The following is a 16395-nucleotide window of genomic DNA, read 5'->3' as shown; positions in this document are numbered from 1 at the left end:
CCGGAAAGAGTAGATCGAGCTCCACGTTCTTCCGTAATCTCGATAACAGTTAAACGATCGAATTAACCATACCCCGAAAACCTCATCGGGGGTTTCTCATTTCCGGCGAAAAACACGAAACCAATCAGCTATTCGTACCTCCGTTCGGTCAATACGTTCCCTCTCCCTTTGTCGATGGGTAGATTGTCTGCATTTTCGGGCAGAAACAAACAACAACCCGAAATTGTCCGATTCGATCGATCCACGCGTCCACCCTTCCCCCTTTCCCCGAATAAAATTCACCGGTTTGAAGAGGACAAGCAGCTCATCGACTGGCCATTTTTCCCCCGCGAATATGGCGCGTTTCTTGCACGATTTGTCTTGGAAGGGTGGAAAACACGGTGACGTGGAACGATTTAGAAGAGCGTTCTCGAAACAAAGAGGGCGTTTCGTCTCTGTATGTGTCGCGACCCCCCTTCGATGAAAGGCCTAAGGGAGGAGGAGGATGCCTCCACGTTTTCTTGGCAGACGTCTTTAACGATCTGTCGTTCGTCCTTGTCGCGTAAATGGACGGGAAAATAAAAGGTTCAGTTTGGTTAAAAGTTTTGACGGTTGCGACGTCGAAAGTGGGACGCGTAAATTTTCACGGAGGGAAAACGACCATCGCTCTCGCAATTATGGACATTTGGATGGGAGCGACGGGTTCGAAGCCGTCCAATCGCAATCCCTGGATGCCTGGATGAATTATCTCGTTGGCGAGATCGTTCTTTGGAATGCCAGACAAGTGACGACGCATTGTCTCGAACATTCGCACGGGAGAATGAAGCGGTTTCACGGAACTGCGAGTGCCGTTGTTTATCGCGTGCCCGTTTCACCGTGTCACGTGGAGGTAAAAGGAACGACGATGGTGCATTTTTCGCGTCGATTGTTTGGGATAATTTTTAAGATCTCGTTTCTCAAACTCGATCTCGAGTTTTAATATCCCGAGGTGGGAGAATTTCGATACAAATGTAATACATTTTTCCCTTTTCGTTAAATATAAATTTTGAGATAATGCAAGATGGAGGAACATATTCTACGAATTTTCATTAAAATCAGAATTTTCTGATTAAATACGACGATCAGCTGTACGAAGAAAAATTTATATCGATATAATAATACATACATCTAAAAAGTAACGAACGAATGATTAATTTCAAAATTTTTATCTCTGTTTCGAAAATTTTAAAAGATTGAAAAGACTCAAAGACTTTTTGTTTCACAGATTTCTGTTGTACAATCGATCTTACAGAATCGATTTTCTGCATATTTATAGAGTTATTCACGCAAGTTGAGATAAGAATCATTTGAAAACGAATAATGAACCGATCGTTTTCCAAGCCTGTGAGTTTTCCCGTGACATTTATTAGTATTTCTTTCATGCTGGATCGGCTCTCTGGTATTCAACGACTGTCAAGAAAATAAGATATCGTTAAGGTTCGAGCCGTTGCGTTGGAAGTGCCAGTGAAAGGTGTTATTACGAATAATTTCCTCCGCTCGCAACGCGTTTCCAATTCGAACGCATGCAACAAATTGATTTTATCTAACTCTTGAACGCCATCTATGTTTCGTTGTTGAACGAATACGCGGTAATCGGAATATTTTGCGAGATTAAATTTGGAAAAATGCGTAAATTTGGCTATATATATTAATATAATATTACAAAGGATTTGTTTGGATAATTTTTTAATGTAGAGTAAATTCAAGATCTCTATAATCACTAAGATGAATCGCTTAAATATCTTCTTCAATGTTTGTTTTAATTGTGCAACAAATATTCATTTATATTCATGTATAGTTTTATATTTTTATATTTCAAAAGTATATTTAATTAATAATTATGTAAGTATTTTTTACATTTTTTTCATTTTTTACATTTGAGTTGCGTGTGAAAATTTCTCGTTGATGATTTCATTTTTTTGTGAAATGTAAAAATAATCATATATATGTTTTATTAAGTTTTTTTACGCGATATTAATTTAGTTTTCAATATTGTATAATAAATAAAAAAGTTTACATTTTTTTACATTAATAAATGTTAACAATAAAATATAAATGTTTAAAAAGAATGAAAATATGTTTAAAATATTATTACGAGAATCGACAATATACAATATACAATATTATAGCGAACGTAAACGCGCCACAGAGACGACGATATCGCTTGTCATTGATATTCAAAATATTGATTATACGCAGTCGATTTCCGTACACGGAGCAGAACGGACGTGTTTCTCTCTACGCCGCGTAAGAATATTATATTATTTCATAAATTAATTGATTTTATTATTTTATTTATTATTTTTTGAGTAAATAAATTAATTAATTATTACTATTATTGTGAAAATTATAAATAAAAACGTATTATGAGAAAACGAATACGACGCACAAAAACACATGTATTAAAACTAATTATACATTTTTTTTTTCAAAATTTATTTACGAAATTATAATTATAAAATGATATATAAGAATAACTTTAAAACTATACGTGATTATTAAAATTTTATTCGAGAAGATTATTCGTACATATCAACGCGATATTTCTCATCGTTATTAAAAGACACATTTATCGAGACGATAGATTTCAATAGAATCAGTTCTCTGATTCTGTTGAAAAATATCCATGAACTTTTTTTAAAGTTAGTTTTTAAATTCCAAATTTGAATTTCAATTGCAAAAGACCAATCGGATTTCGCTACTGTTAATAAAAGATACATAATCGAGAAAAATATATCATCAACATAAATTCTTGTCAATCCACACACACAATTACAAAAATCGGTACAAATATACGCGAACAATACGAATTCGACATGTATTGCGCGATTATCGAGAATATAAGGGATGGATAATATAAGATAAATCTAAACGAGAATACGATAAGAGGAGATTAAGTTTCAGATCCGCGAGAAAACTTCTTAACTGAACAATAAAATCTAAGTTACTCTCATTCCAGAGTAATTTTCGCGAAACTTTAATGGAGGCGTCTTGCCGTATAAAGATGTTTCATCGACTATTCGCATAATCACTGAATACTTCTACACGAATTAACAGATTTCGAAACGTCTCTTTCTAAATTTAACTCTTTAAATTAAAAAAAAAAAAAATATTTATCCATCCCGTTACCGTCGAAGCAAATCATTCCACGTTCTTTCAAAATTTTTGTTATCGAATCACGCTATGAAACATTTCATTATCTTCTAAATTGTAAAACGTGTTCACAAGAATGAAAATTCACTTTCACCCTCTACGAAGCTATCGAATTTATCTCTATCCCCGCGAGACAAATCACCAGTTAGTTTCGCTTTAAATATGATAAAGACACGTCGAACCCCGGCTTCTTCACCGACACTGGACGACCACACCTTCATAGAGCTTCTAAGCACATTATAATTCCCCGTAGCGAGGTAGTCGAGTTATAAATCTTTAATACTGTTAGCACCATGGCGATTCGCCCCCCTTCCCCGGACTTCATTAACGTTTATTCCACGACGAGGAATATTCAACAAGAGGAACAAGAGGAAGAGAAGCTGCGGATTTAACGATGGAATAATTTTTCGATATCGGCCAACCCTCGCTCACTCGAAAGAATTCTCCGTCACTGTCACTGGGGGAAAGAAGGTTGACACGAGTCTTGGCAGTTAGTGAAAGCGAAATGGCGGAGCTAATGCCGGTTGCTCGAGGGATCCAAGGAGTAATTAAAGTCGCAGAAGTGGCTGCCGGAAATTCGCCAACTTATATTTGCGGAACGTGCCTCGGGGGTGAAAGACGCACCACCCTTTCGTTCTACGTGACACCGTTCCACGTGGCAAGACGATGTTTTCTCCACGCTTGTTATATATAGCTCGAAATAATAGTTAGAAACTGTCATAACACAACCTCCAAAATTTCGTAATAACTTTTTAGGATTGATTGTTTGAAAGATAGTTTGTTTGAGAGATAATTTAGTTTGGATTTTGATATTTCTTTTTTTTTTTTTTTATTAATCGTTGATTTTTTATATAATGATATATTAAATTACAAATATATTTACCATGGTTTACGAACTCTGATCCTCGAACAATGAATTTTTGTTGAATTAGAAAATTTGAAAGATTGTTTGAGAAATAATTTAGTTTAGATTTTGATATTTTTTTTTTTATTTAATCGTTGATTTTTTACATAATACGATATTATATTACATATATCACCGCTCTGATTCTCGAACAATGAATTTTTGTTGAATTAGAAAATACGAAAATCAAGCAGGATCAGTATATTCGCGAGAGTTGAATAAGAGATGAGTTATTCACGCGATCCTTACGGTGTACCAGCTTTTTTCGAGCGCAACACGATACTCTTTCTTTGTTGAGATGTTGAGTGAAATTCGCTTCCACCTCGAGGACCACGGTTGGGAAATAGAATTCTCAAGATTGATGTACAAATAACAATGCATCAAAAGATTGATATTGTTCTCTCCAAAAGAAACTATTTTTCTCGAGATCGTGTATCGACGTTGATCTGATTACCGTAGTCAAATAAGGCGAAAATCCAATATACGATAGGATTCTTCTTCTTGGAAAACAAGATTTATTTATTTTCTACAAACACTATTACAGTCCAATTCCGTTTATTTTGAATATTTATCTTGCCTATGTTTATTCGTACATTCGTCGTGGAAAATATAATCTTTACTTTCCATTATATGATATCATATGTAGAAAATAATGAAGAGGATAAAATGCGAGAGAAAAGAAAAGAAAAGAGAATAAAGAGTGGAACGAAGTGAAAGATTGATTAAAGATTTAAATAATCCAGGAAATCAAAATATTTAAGGGAAAAATTATTTCGATACTTTATTTTTTTTAATTTCGAGTAAAAATTTAAAAAGAAATTTAGAATTGAAATTATTCGCACGATAAAGAGATCGTAATAAGATAATTTTTTCTTCGTTATTAAATTAGACGTAACGGATTTAATTAAGATCGATCGGAAATCGAAAGAAGTTGACTCGCTTTGGTGAATCGCAAAGGAATCCCGAAGGAAGTGAGACGAGGAAAAATCGACAGTGATTGTCGCTATCCTCCTGAGGAACACTTGTTATTGTAACGGCAAAACCAAAGGATATTGGATCTAGTGCAATTCTCCGAGTAAAATCAAGGAGATTGCCACAATACAGTCCAGTTGCAATTAGCTTCCAATTTCAATTATCGTGCTCTATTAATTGGAATTATATTATACATTGAATCGATAACAATGGAAGTTACACGAGTATAGTTGCAAGGGTCAGATTGTTCCCATAACACGTAACACAAATTTACATTGAATGACAGGTGTATTGCACCATGTCTATAATCACGCCTGAGACCCACCGTGTTGATCGGATAATAAAGTACTTGATCTTAATCAAACTTCTAACAATGTTTCTTTTATCTTAATATATTAATATATATATATAGGCAAAATCATATTAATAATCGTAATTAATAACTCGTTCACTTTAAATTTTATTTCGCATCATCAAAATGTTTTATCAAATTTTATATTAGCAATTTTGACAGAGTTACAAAGGCAAATATATTACTGGAATATTGAAACAGCCATTATTGCACCACGATTAATTTTGAATGTAAATAATTTCAAAAAACTGGTGTTCCTTTTTCTACTTTAATATTGCGTAACACTATTCCAGTATTTCATATTTGTTATAATAATATGATGATTATACATATTTCAAGCGATCAAAAATAATCCATATCCGAGCAAAAGTAACGCGTCGTTACAATTTCATCTGAATTAAATTAAACCAAATCACAATTTCCCTAAAATTCTATTCACTCCCTCTCCCTTCCCTTCGACCAGAGGAAACTACTTCGCCACATTTCTCGACGCCTCCTTAATCACGGACCGGCCTTTCGTCAACAGCAAGGTTCAAATTGCGGCCAAGTTTCCCTGCTGGCGGTTCACCGCGTTGAAATTCCGTGTAATTACGCCGGACGGAAAGTTTCCATCGCGTGGCCGGAGTTCGTTGATGGCCACGAAAGAGATGGCCATATTCCCCGAGAAATGACATTTTCGAATACGTCCACGCCACGCGGTTGAGAATCGTACGAGGGATATCGAAGAGGGCGAGGAAATCGGCTCAGAATCGGCGGTGACAGATCCTTCGATCCTTCCGCAACCGATCCTTTCCAATCTTTCCTTTCCTTTCGTCGCGACGAGTAGGTCACGTAGAGAGGCAGGCAAATTAATTTTTCAGTGAAGTTAACTTAAGTTTTCGAAGAAGTTAATAGTTTCCTCCATCATGGAGAGAAGAGTGCACGCCGCCTCTTAACGTCAGAGACCACGAGGGCGACTCAACGGCGGTAAAAGGTGGTCGTGGTTTAAGGGATGAATCGCGGTGCAAGAGAATCGTTTGCTGGCCAACCGCTTTGTATGCGTCCTACAACTCGGCCTCTCTACGAGCAAGCTTTGCGTTTGCAACGGTACGTGTCCAAACTGACTAACTAACTGACTAACTGATGTTGACATTAATTGACAAATGGGTGTTATTACGCGGCCAGTGAGAATGAAGTCAATAAGTCTCGGCTTCGTTATAAAATAGACGTATATTTTGCGTGTTCGTTTTGTATCTTTCAAAGAGAGGAATAACGATGAAGAGAAGGAATGGAACATTTTATTTTGAGAATAAAAAAACGTAGTTAGAAACGTAGTAAAATTCCAGCATAATTATTATCATAAATCGCTGTTGAAAGGAAAAACGACAGGAATTAATTAATTTAATTTATATTGTCTAACATAAAACTAGCATATCCATCTTATTATTTATTATTATAGTATGTAAACAAAATTAATCTTCGTTGAAATAAATATTTTTGAAATCATGTTTACATAAATAAGCTATTAATTTAATTTTCGTGAATTAAAAGGGAAAAGAAAAATTTAAATGTCAATCCAGGATCGAATTTGACACACTTTCGAGGATGCTAAAGGGCTAATTAGATCGTGGAATTCAATATATCAGGGCGAAGATACGTTTTTCAAGAGAGAGAGAGAATTTTGTGTATCGAGGGAGAGTAAAAGGCGAGAGGTAAGATTGGCGTTAATTAGTCGTAGAAGTAATTAAAACTCGGTTACTTCCAATCCGTCTATCAAAGATTAACTTCGACCCATTCAATAAATGTTCCCTGCAAAACATTCTTCCCTCCGTCTCTCCCTCTCTCTCATTTCTTTTTTTCGTTCTTTTTTTCTTTCTCTTCTCTTTTTTCCCCTACACGTTCAGTTTAACGAACGAGAAGCCACCGTGAAAAAAGCCGTCTCGAGATAAATTTAATTACTAGGCCGAACATTCTTATTCGCGTAATCGCGCGGAATATGCGGGTAATCGTATAAAATTCGTTCCAATTTCCCCGGTTGATCGACGAGCATACACGTTGCATACAAATTATTTCTCGTACTCGTCGATCCACGAAATTTCTCAGCATCCGTTGCTGTTTAATTAACAGATTTATCTTTTCGTTTATATTTCACGCGCTTCAAAGCTTGGATATTAATTTACCAATTTTCGGTTTAATTACCGTCCATGATACGAAGATATTTACAAAGGTAACGCAATTTTATCCATTCAACATATTCCGATTCGAACGAAAGTTTTCGGGCGTGTAAATCATAATGGATTATATGGATTCTTCTTTTCGGTAAAAAATTTTTTTCCGAGGAGTGAAATTATCCGAATTTAAAAATTTTTTCCCATGCTTTTATAATATAATTTCGCCTTTTCCTTTTTGTAATGAAATTTGTTTACATTTCGTCGCATCTCGTCTAAAGGTTTTCTCCTACCTTGTGCAATTATAAATTCAAATTTTGAAAAAAAGATAAGCATTAAAATTTCAATATCACTACATATTCATAAACTTTCGTTAGAAGGAAAATTTTCATTGGTTTCGGTAACACAACTTATCGATTACGAAAATATTTTGCGTGTATCAACGTGGAATATTGTTATATAGCCTATCGTTATTTCTTATTCGAACAATAGTAAAATTATAGATTCCAATTTAATTTAATTGGATATAATATAATCGTTTCGACTTACCGATTCTGATGACCGGCGGCAGCGACATGGCAGTGGTGACCAGGATGACAATAATGGCGAACAACAGTGCCATTGTGCCCCAAGTGAACTCGACTCGCACCTGACTATGACATCGTTCTTGCGTATTCCTTTGCTGGGCAGAATGCGATACAGGTAGCCGAGAGGATCGTACGAATAACGAGAAACCCGTTCACGAACACTTTAACACGGAATTGCACATTGTCGGAGTTTCCACGCGCACGTCTATGCAAATCCCCGGAGAGCCTTCATTGTCCGCACCTGAAACGATGCAAGATATCTCTTGTGAAAAACGGAACATTCCCTTTTACCAATTAAAACGTTATTTATCAATCGTTACCTTCTTTCCTAATTCGAATATTATTTCCTGGCGTAATTTTTAACAATTTTTTCAAAAGTGAAATTGACGTGAAATTGACGAGAGAATTGGCAGATTATTCGTTAAATCTTCTAATGATATTAGAAGAAGATACGAAAGAAAGAAGGTACGAAGAGAAACATGCATTCGCGAAGAAACAAGAAAAGCAAGCCTAATTTACTCATTAATCATCGAGAGAAGAAAGAAATTTCTTTAGAGGAGAGAGTTTTTCGAGTAGTTTTTCAAGTTCAATAATTACATCTACGGATCCTTCATTAGATTATATACAAAGAAACGAGAGGATGGATCTGATATCATCGTCCGTTCGGTATAATTCTCCCGATATCACGAGCGAATTTTACGTTCATCTTTCGCGTGTGTACAAGTTGTCTGTGAGATGTAATGGAGGTCATCAGTTTAATGGAAAGCCTTGGACCACGCGTGTTCCAACTCATAAATCACTGATTGATATCTTCGATCGAATTCGGGCGGAAAAACGTGTTGTTCGTTGTTCGGCACAATACGAGTTTCCAAAATGGAGGATTCGCAAAAAAGAGGATCGTTCTTGTTTCAATGGAATGGTGCTTCCTTTGTATACGATCGAGCAATACCCTTGGTACGATTGAATTTCTCCAGAAATTCCTTTTTCTCGTCCGTATTCGAAAACGTATCTCATGGCTCAGCAGATACGTTTCAAGAAAGAAAGGATTATCTAATTCAAGGGGGAGAGTTTAGAATCTCTCGCTATCGATAAATGAGAATCATAGAAGAGAATTGTTGTAATTTTTTATTTGTGATTTTGCATCGAGAACTTTGCTCTTGGATCATAATTTTCACGAATATTTTTTAACGTGGCAATAAGAGAACAATTTAAAAAATATTACAACTTAGAAAACACTGGTTTAGAATCTGTCGATTATCAAAAATAAATAAAATGATCGAAGATTAATTGAATATTGCATTTGGATAATTGAATCTTCTCCAACTTCTCGCAAAGAATAATAAAATCCGCCCCTCTCCTCATATCACAATAGTCTAATGAAAGAAAAGGCAAACGAGCAAGTGTGTGTACCATTTACGAATAAGCCGTTTCTTCCTGTTTAACTTGCAAACGACTTCTCCCAGCTTCACGAATTAACTCGTTCACGCGTTAATCACAATTGTGTGTGGAACGAAAAAATTGGAAGGAAACGAGCGCTGGGCGTTGAAGTCTCGTCGTGTACAAATTCATTTGCATGCGGATCAAGCGAAATGTTAACGCGATTACGCGTGCAATTTGCGAACGCGCGACACGTGGAGGAACATTTATCGTGGCGTGGCTATGTAATCAATACGCGCCGATTAACAATTATATTCTAGTTGACGGGCTAGTTGTGTGTATAAATTGGCGTCTAATGGAGAACGTGCAGGACATCGAGAGATTGTTGGCTCTTGGCCCTAACGTAATTGAAAGTACCACGATTACTAAGGTTAATTGTTGTTACATCCCGGCGAGGATAATGAGAGGATTTATTTGTTCAATCATCTTGTTGGTGGCATCTTGTGTGTTGACGTTACGCAATCTCGACAAGTATTTAATTGCGATTAACAATAACGATCCGTTTCGATCATCTCCACGGATGCAAAGCTCGAGGAGGAGCAACTTCTCGTGAGAAAATTTCCAAAATGTCGGCAAGTTTATCGTGTATATTCGATAACATTGGAAAACAATTATCAGATTTTTCCGTGAATATCGAATTGGAACTTTTGTGATTGACGGTTGTTTATGAAGTAAAATCCTCCGTTTTTCGGAATAATTATTTTATTATATACGTGTGTTGTACGTAAACGAAACGCTCTGTTATCGATACACGTCTATTTCAACATTTTCGATTACGAGTACAGTCTTTATGCAGATTGCGAATCCATTTTAATTAAATTTGTTGCGGGATAAACAACTCGTAATAGGTTTATTCATTGATTCTTTCCAATTGGTAATTATTTTTCGTTCGAATAACGGAGAGAGGAGTTTATTTTAATACGTATCATTTTATATATCATAAAATTAAAAGCGGTTAATTTAATTTTTCATCACGAATCTTGTTAATATCTTTTTGTATTACGTAAATTCGTTTTTCTTATGTTACGATCGGCTGAAAAATTGACGATAGGAAGTAATTTAATTATTGAATTGGCGTATAAGTGAATTATGAACGTGTGACTTGAGAAATTCATAACAGTTCAAATCAATGAAAATCTAAATTTATCGTTCGATAAGGATAATTTATTAATCGATCGATTGATAAATTAAAAAATTTAAGAAAGATTCTTTGCATAATTACGAAATATTTTATCCAGAATAAAATTTACAGTAAAATACATTTTATTTTTCCAACAAACAATAGTAATTTCACAACTGGATCTCCCCCACTTTGATCTTCTAATCGGTCCAAATTGTATCTTTGCAGGCCTCCTCGATCGTGGAAATTATCGTTCTACGGCTACGCAAGACCATTCCTCGCCAACAATCCGGCAGCTGTTGGATCGTTGATCGATAGAAACCTAGCGGGCGTATAAAAGGGTAGAGGGGTTCTCGGTGTCGTTGCCACATGCAGCTCACGCTTCCGCTATTAGAGTTAACGTAAACGGATTTAAGCTAACCCAATTTAGCGATGGGTAACTTTGCCCCCAGCCGTGTTTGTTTGCCATTTCTCGGGCCTTAAGCGCGCCGCTTGATTGCGTACGTGTGTCCGAATCGTCCTTGTTTTCCTATCCCACCCTTGAACGTTCCCTCCACCTACGTTATCCACCTACGATGGATTCCACTTCTTCGTTCATTCGAGATTTTTACTACTGGCCACCACCGCCAGTTTTACGATTCCACGAAAATCTATCGAAGTTATTTCTTTTATTTCTTTTACCACGATTCCTCGGTGGTGATTCCTTGGCTTGGACGTATCGTCGATTCGTCGACGTTCTCGTCGACGATAAAAACCGTCGATTATTTATCTCTGTTTTATCTTTATTATTCGATCGTTCGGAATTCGTTAGGATTCGTGAATAATAAAATTCACTCTGTCGTTTTTCTGGTGATTGCCCGTTCCAGTGAGCAATTTTTGGTATTTTTTATTATTATATTTATTTTATAGTCGTATTATTCCATTCCATCGATGGATATTTTTATAAACGATGTTATTATTTCTTTTCGATCGTAAAATCGAAGGATCGATAAAATATATTAAATATTACGATTCCAAAAATACTACGTTTGGAAACGTTGGTATAATATTTTTGATATTAACAATTATTTTATATTAAAGAAAAATCAATGGATGGAATGGTCAAGGAAACAAAATTTGTTTAGAGGTATTTGAAAGAAAGGTGATTATTTCGATAAAGCAGAAATTTGATTGGGGAAGTACATTGATCGAATGTAATTCACAAAATTTCATCGTTTCATCCCCTTGAAATATTTATTGGATCAATTCCTTCCGGATGGGCGAATGTCTTAGTAAGAGCTACGATCATTGGAATTCATCGAAGGGGATGAATGGCGGTTGATCGTCGTGGACGAGAAAACTGAGTCGGTTTGATTGCTGGGGTTTCGTTCGTTATTATCGAGGCGAATATAGATTGCAAGAATTTCATCAAACTCAAAGGATCCTTCAATTTTCGTGAAAGGGCGGATGGAATGAGAAAAAATTCAATTCTTTTCTCGAATTCATGAGAAACGTATCGCTCTCACACTGTCTATCGTTTTTATTTATAAAGGGATGTTATTGATAATGCGCGACTTCCATTTGAAATGAAAAAAAATATCACATTCGAGTGTACGTGTTGCGTAATTTTAACAGACATTGCCTCGGTCCAAGTTATCAAGTGTTTGTCAATATTTTACTTTCTCGATGAAAATAATTCTTTGATCCAGCTTAAATTCACTTTTGCAACATTTCTCGTTAATATCGAATGAAATATATATTAAAAAGGAAAAAAGAAAAAAAAATTCTTCTTGTAGGATTCGAAGAAATATTGGTTTTTTGATTTATCGAAATGGGGAAACATAAAGTATAAGCTTCTCATTAAAAAAATTAATTAATACGTTCATTAATCCTTCAAGTTCATGTATTTTATTTCGAACTTCTCACAACTCCAAACTGGAGAAACTTGCACCATGATCTCCCGCCATTTTCACTCTTCCAATTTGACTTCCTGATTTCGATCGATTAGAATTAGAAACCATTATCTTTTTTTCCAATAACAGCAATCTGCGTGCCATGCCTTAAGAATTTCGAAATTTTTGAGAGAGAATAATATTTATGAAACGAACATCGGATCGCGAAAATTTATTTATAATTAATGATCGCTTGTCGGCGACCAATTAAGGAAGAAACGGAGGACCCTCGTGATATTCTCAACTCTCTTTCGTCGACCCACAGAATTTCCATTCCGAAATTTTATATTCCCGTCCTGACCGTCTCTTGCTGACACGTCCATCCCTCTTCTTCGTGATAAGTTTGGAATTTCAATTATTGTCAACTGCCACGGATTCGAAGACAGGGAAAAGGAAAGAGAGCATAGCGAGAAGAAACGGGCAGTGCATACAATGCATAAAATTTACAACGAGATATGAAGTCAGATTTCCAGGCAGGCACGATATTTCAGTGACATCAATTATACCCTTAATTGTACGGGCTAATAGCTTTTGTCATTAATTTATGGACACATCGTGAATTAGTAGATACCAGACTGTAAATTACATGCTGTATTTCCTTGTTGACAATGCAGCTACCAATTATCGATACCAATTATCGTTAATTTTGATATATATATATATCGAGTAAAATCAGATTTAATTCTTTAAGAAAATACGAAAATTCGTGATTGTGCCTATATCTCATTATCATAATCTTTCTTGAACGAAAGGAAGAATATTTTGAATATATTTATGACGAAAGTGAAGGCACTCGATTTTTATTTTAAATATTATTCAATTTATGGCTCGTATCATTAAACATTGGCATAACCAATTATCCCATTTGTGTTAAATCAACTCTAAAGCGGACTGATATCACTGAGGAATCAAAACGAATCTCCTTTCTTATTTTAAGATGGAAAATATTATGAAAATTTTTCAATAACAAGATCCACGAGCCATTTCCAAACGTTCAACGATAAACGAAAGAGAGAGGGAGGGAGAGAGAGATCTTTCGAAGCATTCAGTAAAATTCACCTGTTCGAAAAATATTCCCCGTTAAAAGGTGGAATAGAGTCGTGGTTGGCAAGGATCGTGACCAAAAATCCAGTCGACGAGAGGTTGAAAACGGCACGTCGTTGCATCGTGTAATTGTCGTTATTCTTCGGGAATGTCTAGTCCCCGGCGAAACCCACTTTGCTCGCGTGGAAGCCCGAGAAATCGTGGACGAGAGCTCGAGAAAGAGGGAGACAGAGGGATCGAAAGTGGGAGCGGATAAAGGGAGAAGGACGCGTTAAAAAGACTACGCGGGGCTCGAACACTCGCTCTCGTTCCCCGATACAAATCGAAATATATCAACGATGGAATTCTCACCCCTCAGCCGCGTGTTCCGCGCTTGTGAATTCGTTCCAGCTTTTCTGCAAGACCATTCTGCAAATTTACCGCGATTAATTCGATTTCCGTTCCCCAAACTCGCTGCGGATGGAGTTTAATAACGTAATTTCGTAATTTCGGAGTGAACAGGGTCGAAGAAGAGGCGTATGGGGAGGTGGATGGTTCTCGCGCGATTGCAAAACTAATTCTCCAACGCGAGGGGGGAGAAAAACGAGCCAAAATTGCGAGAGATTTATATTGACGATGTTGGATGGAATGGATGTTCGATAAATAGATACCGTTGAACGATAGATTAAGCATTTGAGGCATTCGTTTGGTATAATTAAATTAGACGAAACGTGGTTAGAGGAAAACGTAAACCTTTGACCTGAAATCGAATCGAGAACGATTCGTGCTCGTAAATAATTTTGTTACGAGTGTAGAAATTGAAAAAAAAGAAAAAAAAGAAAATGTTTTTCTCGAAAAATTTTAGATTCTATTGTCTTCGAATGTTCCAATTTATTTATATCGTGAAGCAATGATTATTTCATCTTAAATTATTAACGATATAATCGATACAATCGATACAATCGATACAAGCAAATGGAAATCGAGATGTCAAATTTCTGGGCAGACAGTCGTCAATCATAACTACTATTATTTCCTTCTTTGTTTCGAGAAATAATTCGACGACCATCGATCGAGAAGCTTTGATTGAAAAATCGCTCGAGGCAAAATTGATACGCACAAAGCAAAGTTTACACCGAAATTTCATCGAGCTCGTTTCCTCGCTACAAACTTTCTCCCTAATGATCGAGCTCATCTGTCTGCCTGGATCTCATTAAGCTCTTTGCCAAAGGGAAATCGTATCCGCGTATAAAAATGAATTATGAACGAAGGAAGAATAGGAAAGGAGGATTGCGGAGGGATCGGTTCATTGATCGGTTAATCGCCAACCGATCGGAAATTATTGGAAATTCACGCGTTTCTAAACCAAAAACACACACATACACGCACTCGCACACAGTTCATTCAAGTGAAAAACTAGAGATAATCGGTGATGGCCAATGCATATTCGTCGATCACCTTAACGTCTAGTATCTTGAGATCGAGAAATGAGGGAATATTTGCAAGAATGGTTGTATTAATAAATCGCGTTTGGAGGAGGGCCAAAGCCAAAGGAAAGGTTGATAAATCCACGTCTATGCTCGAGAAATATAAAACTCTTGCGCGAATTTGTTCGCCTAGAATCGTTACATGCACATACTCACATTTCCACCAAGTTAAACGTTCATCTGGAACGAAAGTCACCACCTCTATCTTGCTCGAATCACCGGACACTTGCGACGTTCACAGCACGAGACTTGTCCTTCGTAGCATACTTTTTTCACTCGAAACCAAATCCTCGCGATTTGAGATGTAAAAAACGGAGCACAACAAGCACAGGATGAACAATCAGAAAACAAGAGGAAACGAGAGAGAGAGAAAGGGACGAGATTTTATCAGGGTTCTATTCTAACCAGTTCCTTTTGGCGAACACGATGATGATCCCATCGAATCTCTTCAATCCGATATGATAGGCCAATTACAACCGATCGTTATTGCTCTCGTCGAGCGTGGAAATATCCGTTCTGATAACCATATCGGCGCATTATCCCGGCCGAGTTCTCGTTATCCTGCGGGTCGTCATAGTTGAGATGGGGAGGAGGGACGGATATATTCTTACATTACAGCAATTTTCACCGGGCGATTGTCAGAAAAAGAAAAGAAAAAAAAAAAAAGAAAAAAGAAAAGAAAGATCAACACACCTGGGATACGAAATTTCCGACACGCATCGTTAAAAAATTCTTTACTCCTTTACTCTTATTCAAACACTTTATTCAACATCTCGAGTGCGCCACTTCTTCGTACTCTGATGATGATCACACCATGATGATTCACCCTCTCCAAACCAAATCCAAATCAAGAAGAAGAGCGGAGAGAACGATTGTTTTTGTCGCGAGTTCCAATATAAGCCAGCGATCTTAGATATCCTCTTCAACCCCTTCGATTTTCCTCGATCACCACGAACAACACAACAACCTTTAAAAAACAACACAACTGATTTTCGTTTAATTTCTACGAATTATTCGAGCCGAGTCACGCGCACCCCCTCGGTGCACCCCCGATCCTCGAGGGTTGAGGACACGCGAGAACACGTTCCCGTTTTCGGTACGCGCGGTCCGACGATCGCGAAAGACGCGCGGGCACTGGCTGCGCCAGGACGATCCGCCACCCCCGGACGAGTGCGCGGACCGAGGAGGAGGTGGTGGATGGCTTTCGAGGGGTGGTCGCGCGAGAAGGAGAGACAACGGGGTGGATACGGCAAGTGAAAGGGGT

The 16395-nt window shown here is 36.9% G+C and overlaps 1 protein-coding gene across 1 annotated transcript in view; it reads right to left on the bottom strand.

The window, feature by feature from the left end:
* Positions 1-15613, bottom strand: part of LOC122719524 (glutamate receptor ionotropic, kainate 1-like) — a gene marked incomplete at its 3' end in the record, with an annotated part of 105542 nt that extends 89929 nt beyond the window's left edge. Inside the window, exons 1-2 of the mRNA XM_043945426.1 lie at positions 15288-15613; positions 8096-8374 (exon numbers count right to left, since the gene is read on the bottom strand). Of these exons, the coding sequence (XP_043801361.1) occupies positions 8096-8168 (73 nt within the window). The remainder of the gene's footprint in view (positions 1-8095; positions 8375-15287) is intronic.
* Positions 15614-16395: the final 782 nt, after the last annotated feature.

Source organism: Apis laboriosa, unplaced genomic scaffold, assembly GCF_014066325.1.
Source record: "Apis laboriosa isolate Shangri-la unplaced genomic scaffold, ASM1406632v1 scaffold812_cov158, whole genome shotgun sequence".
In the NCBI taxonomy this organism is placed as follows: Eukaryota; Metazoa; Arthropoda; class Insecta; order Hymenoptera; family Apidae; genus Apis; species Apis laboriosa.
The sequence above is the reverse complement of the archived record's forward strand: the minus strand, read 5'-3'. Positions and strand labels throughout refer to the sequence as shown.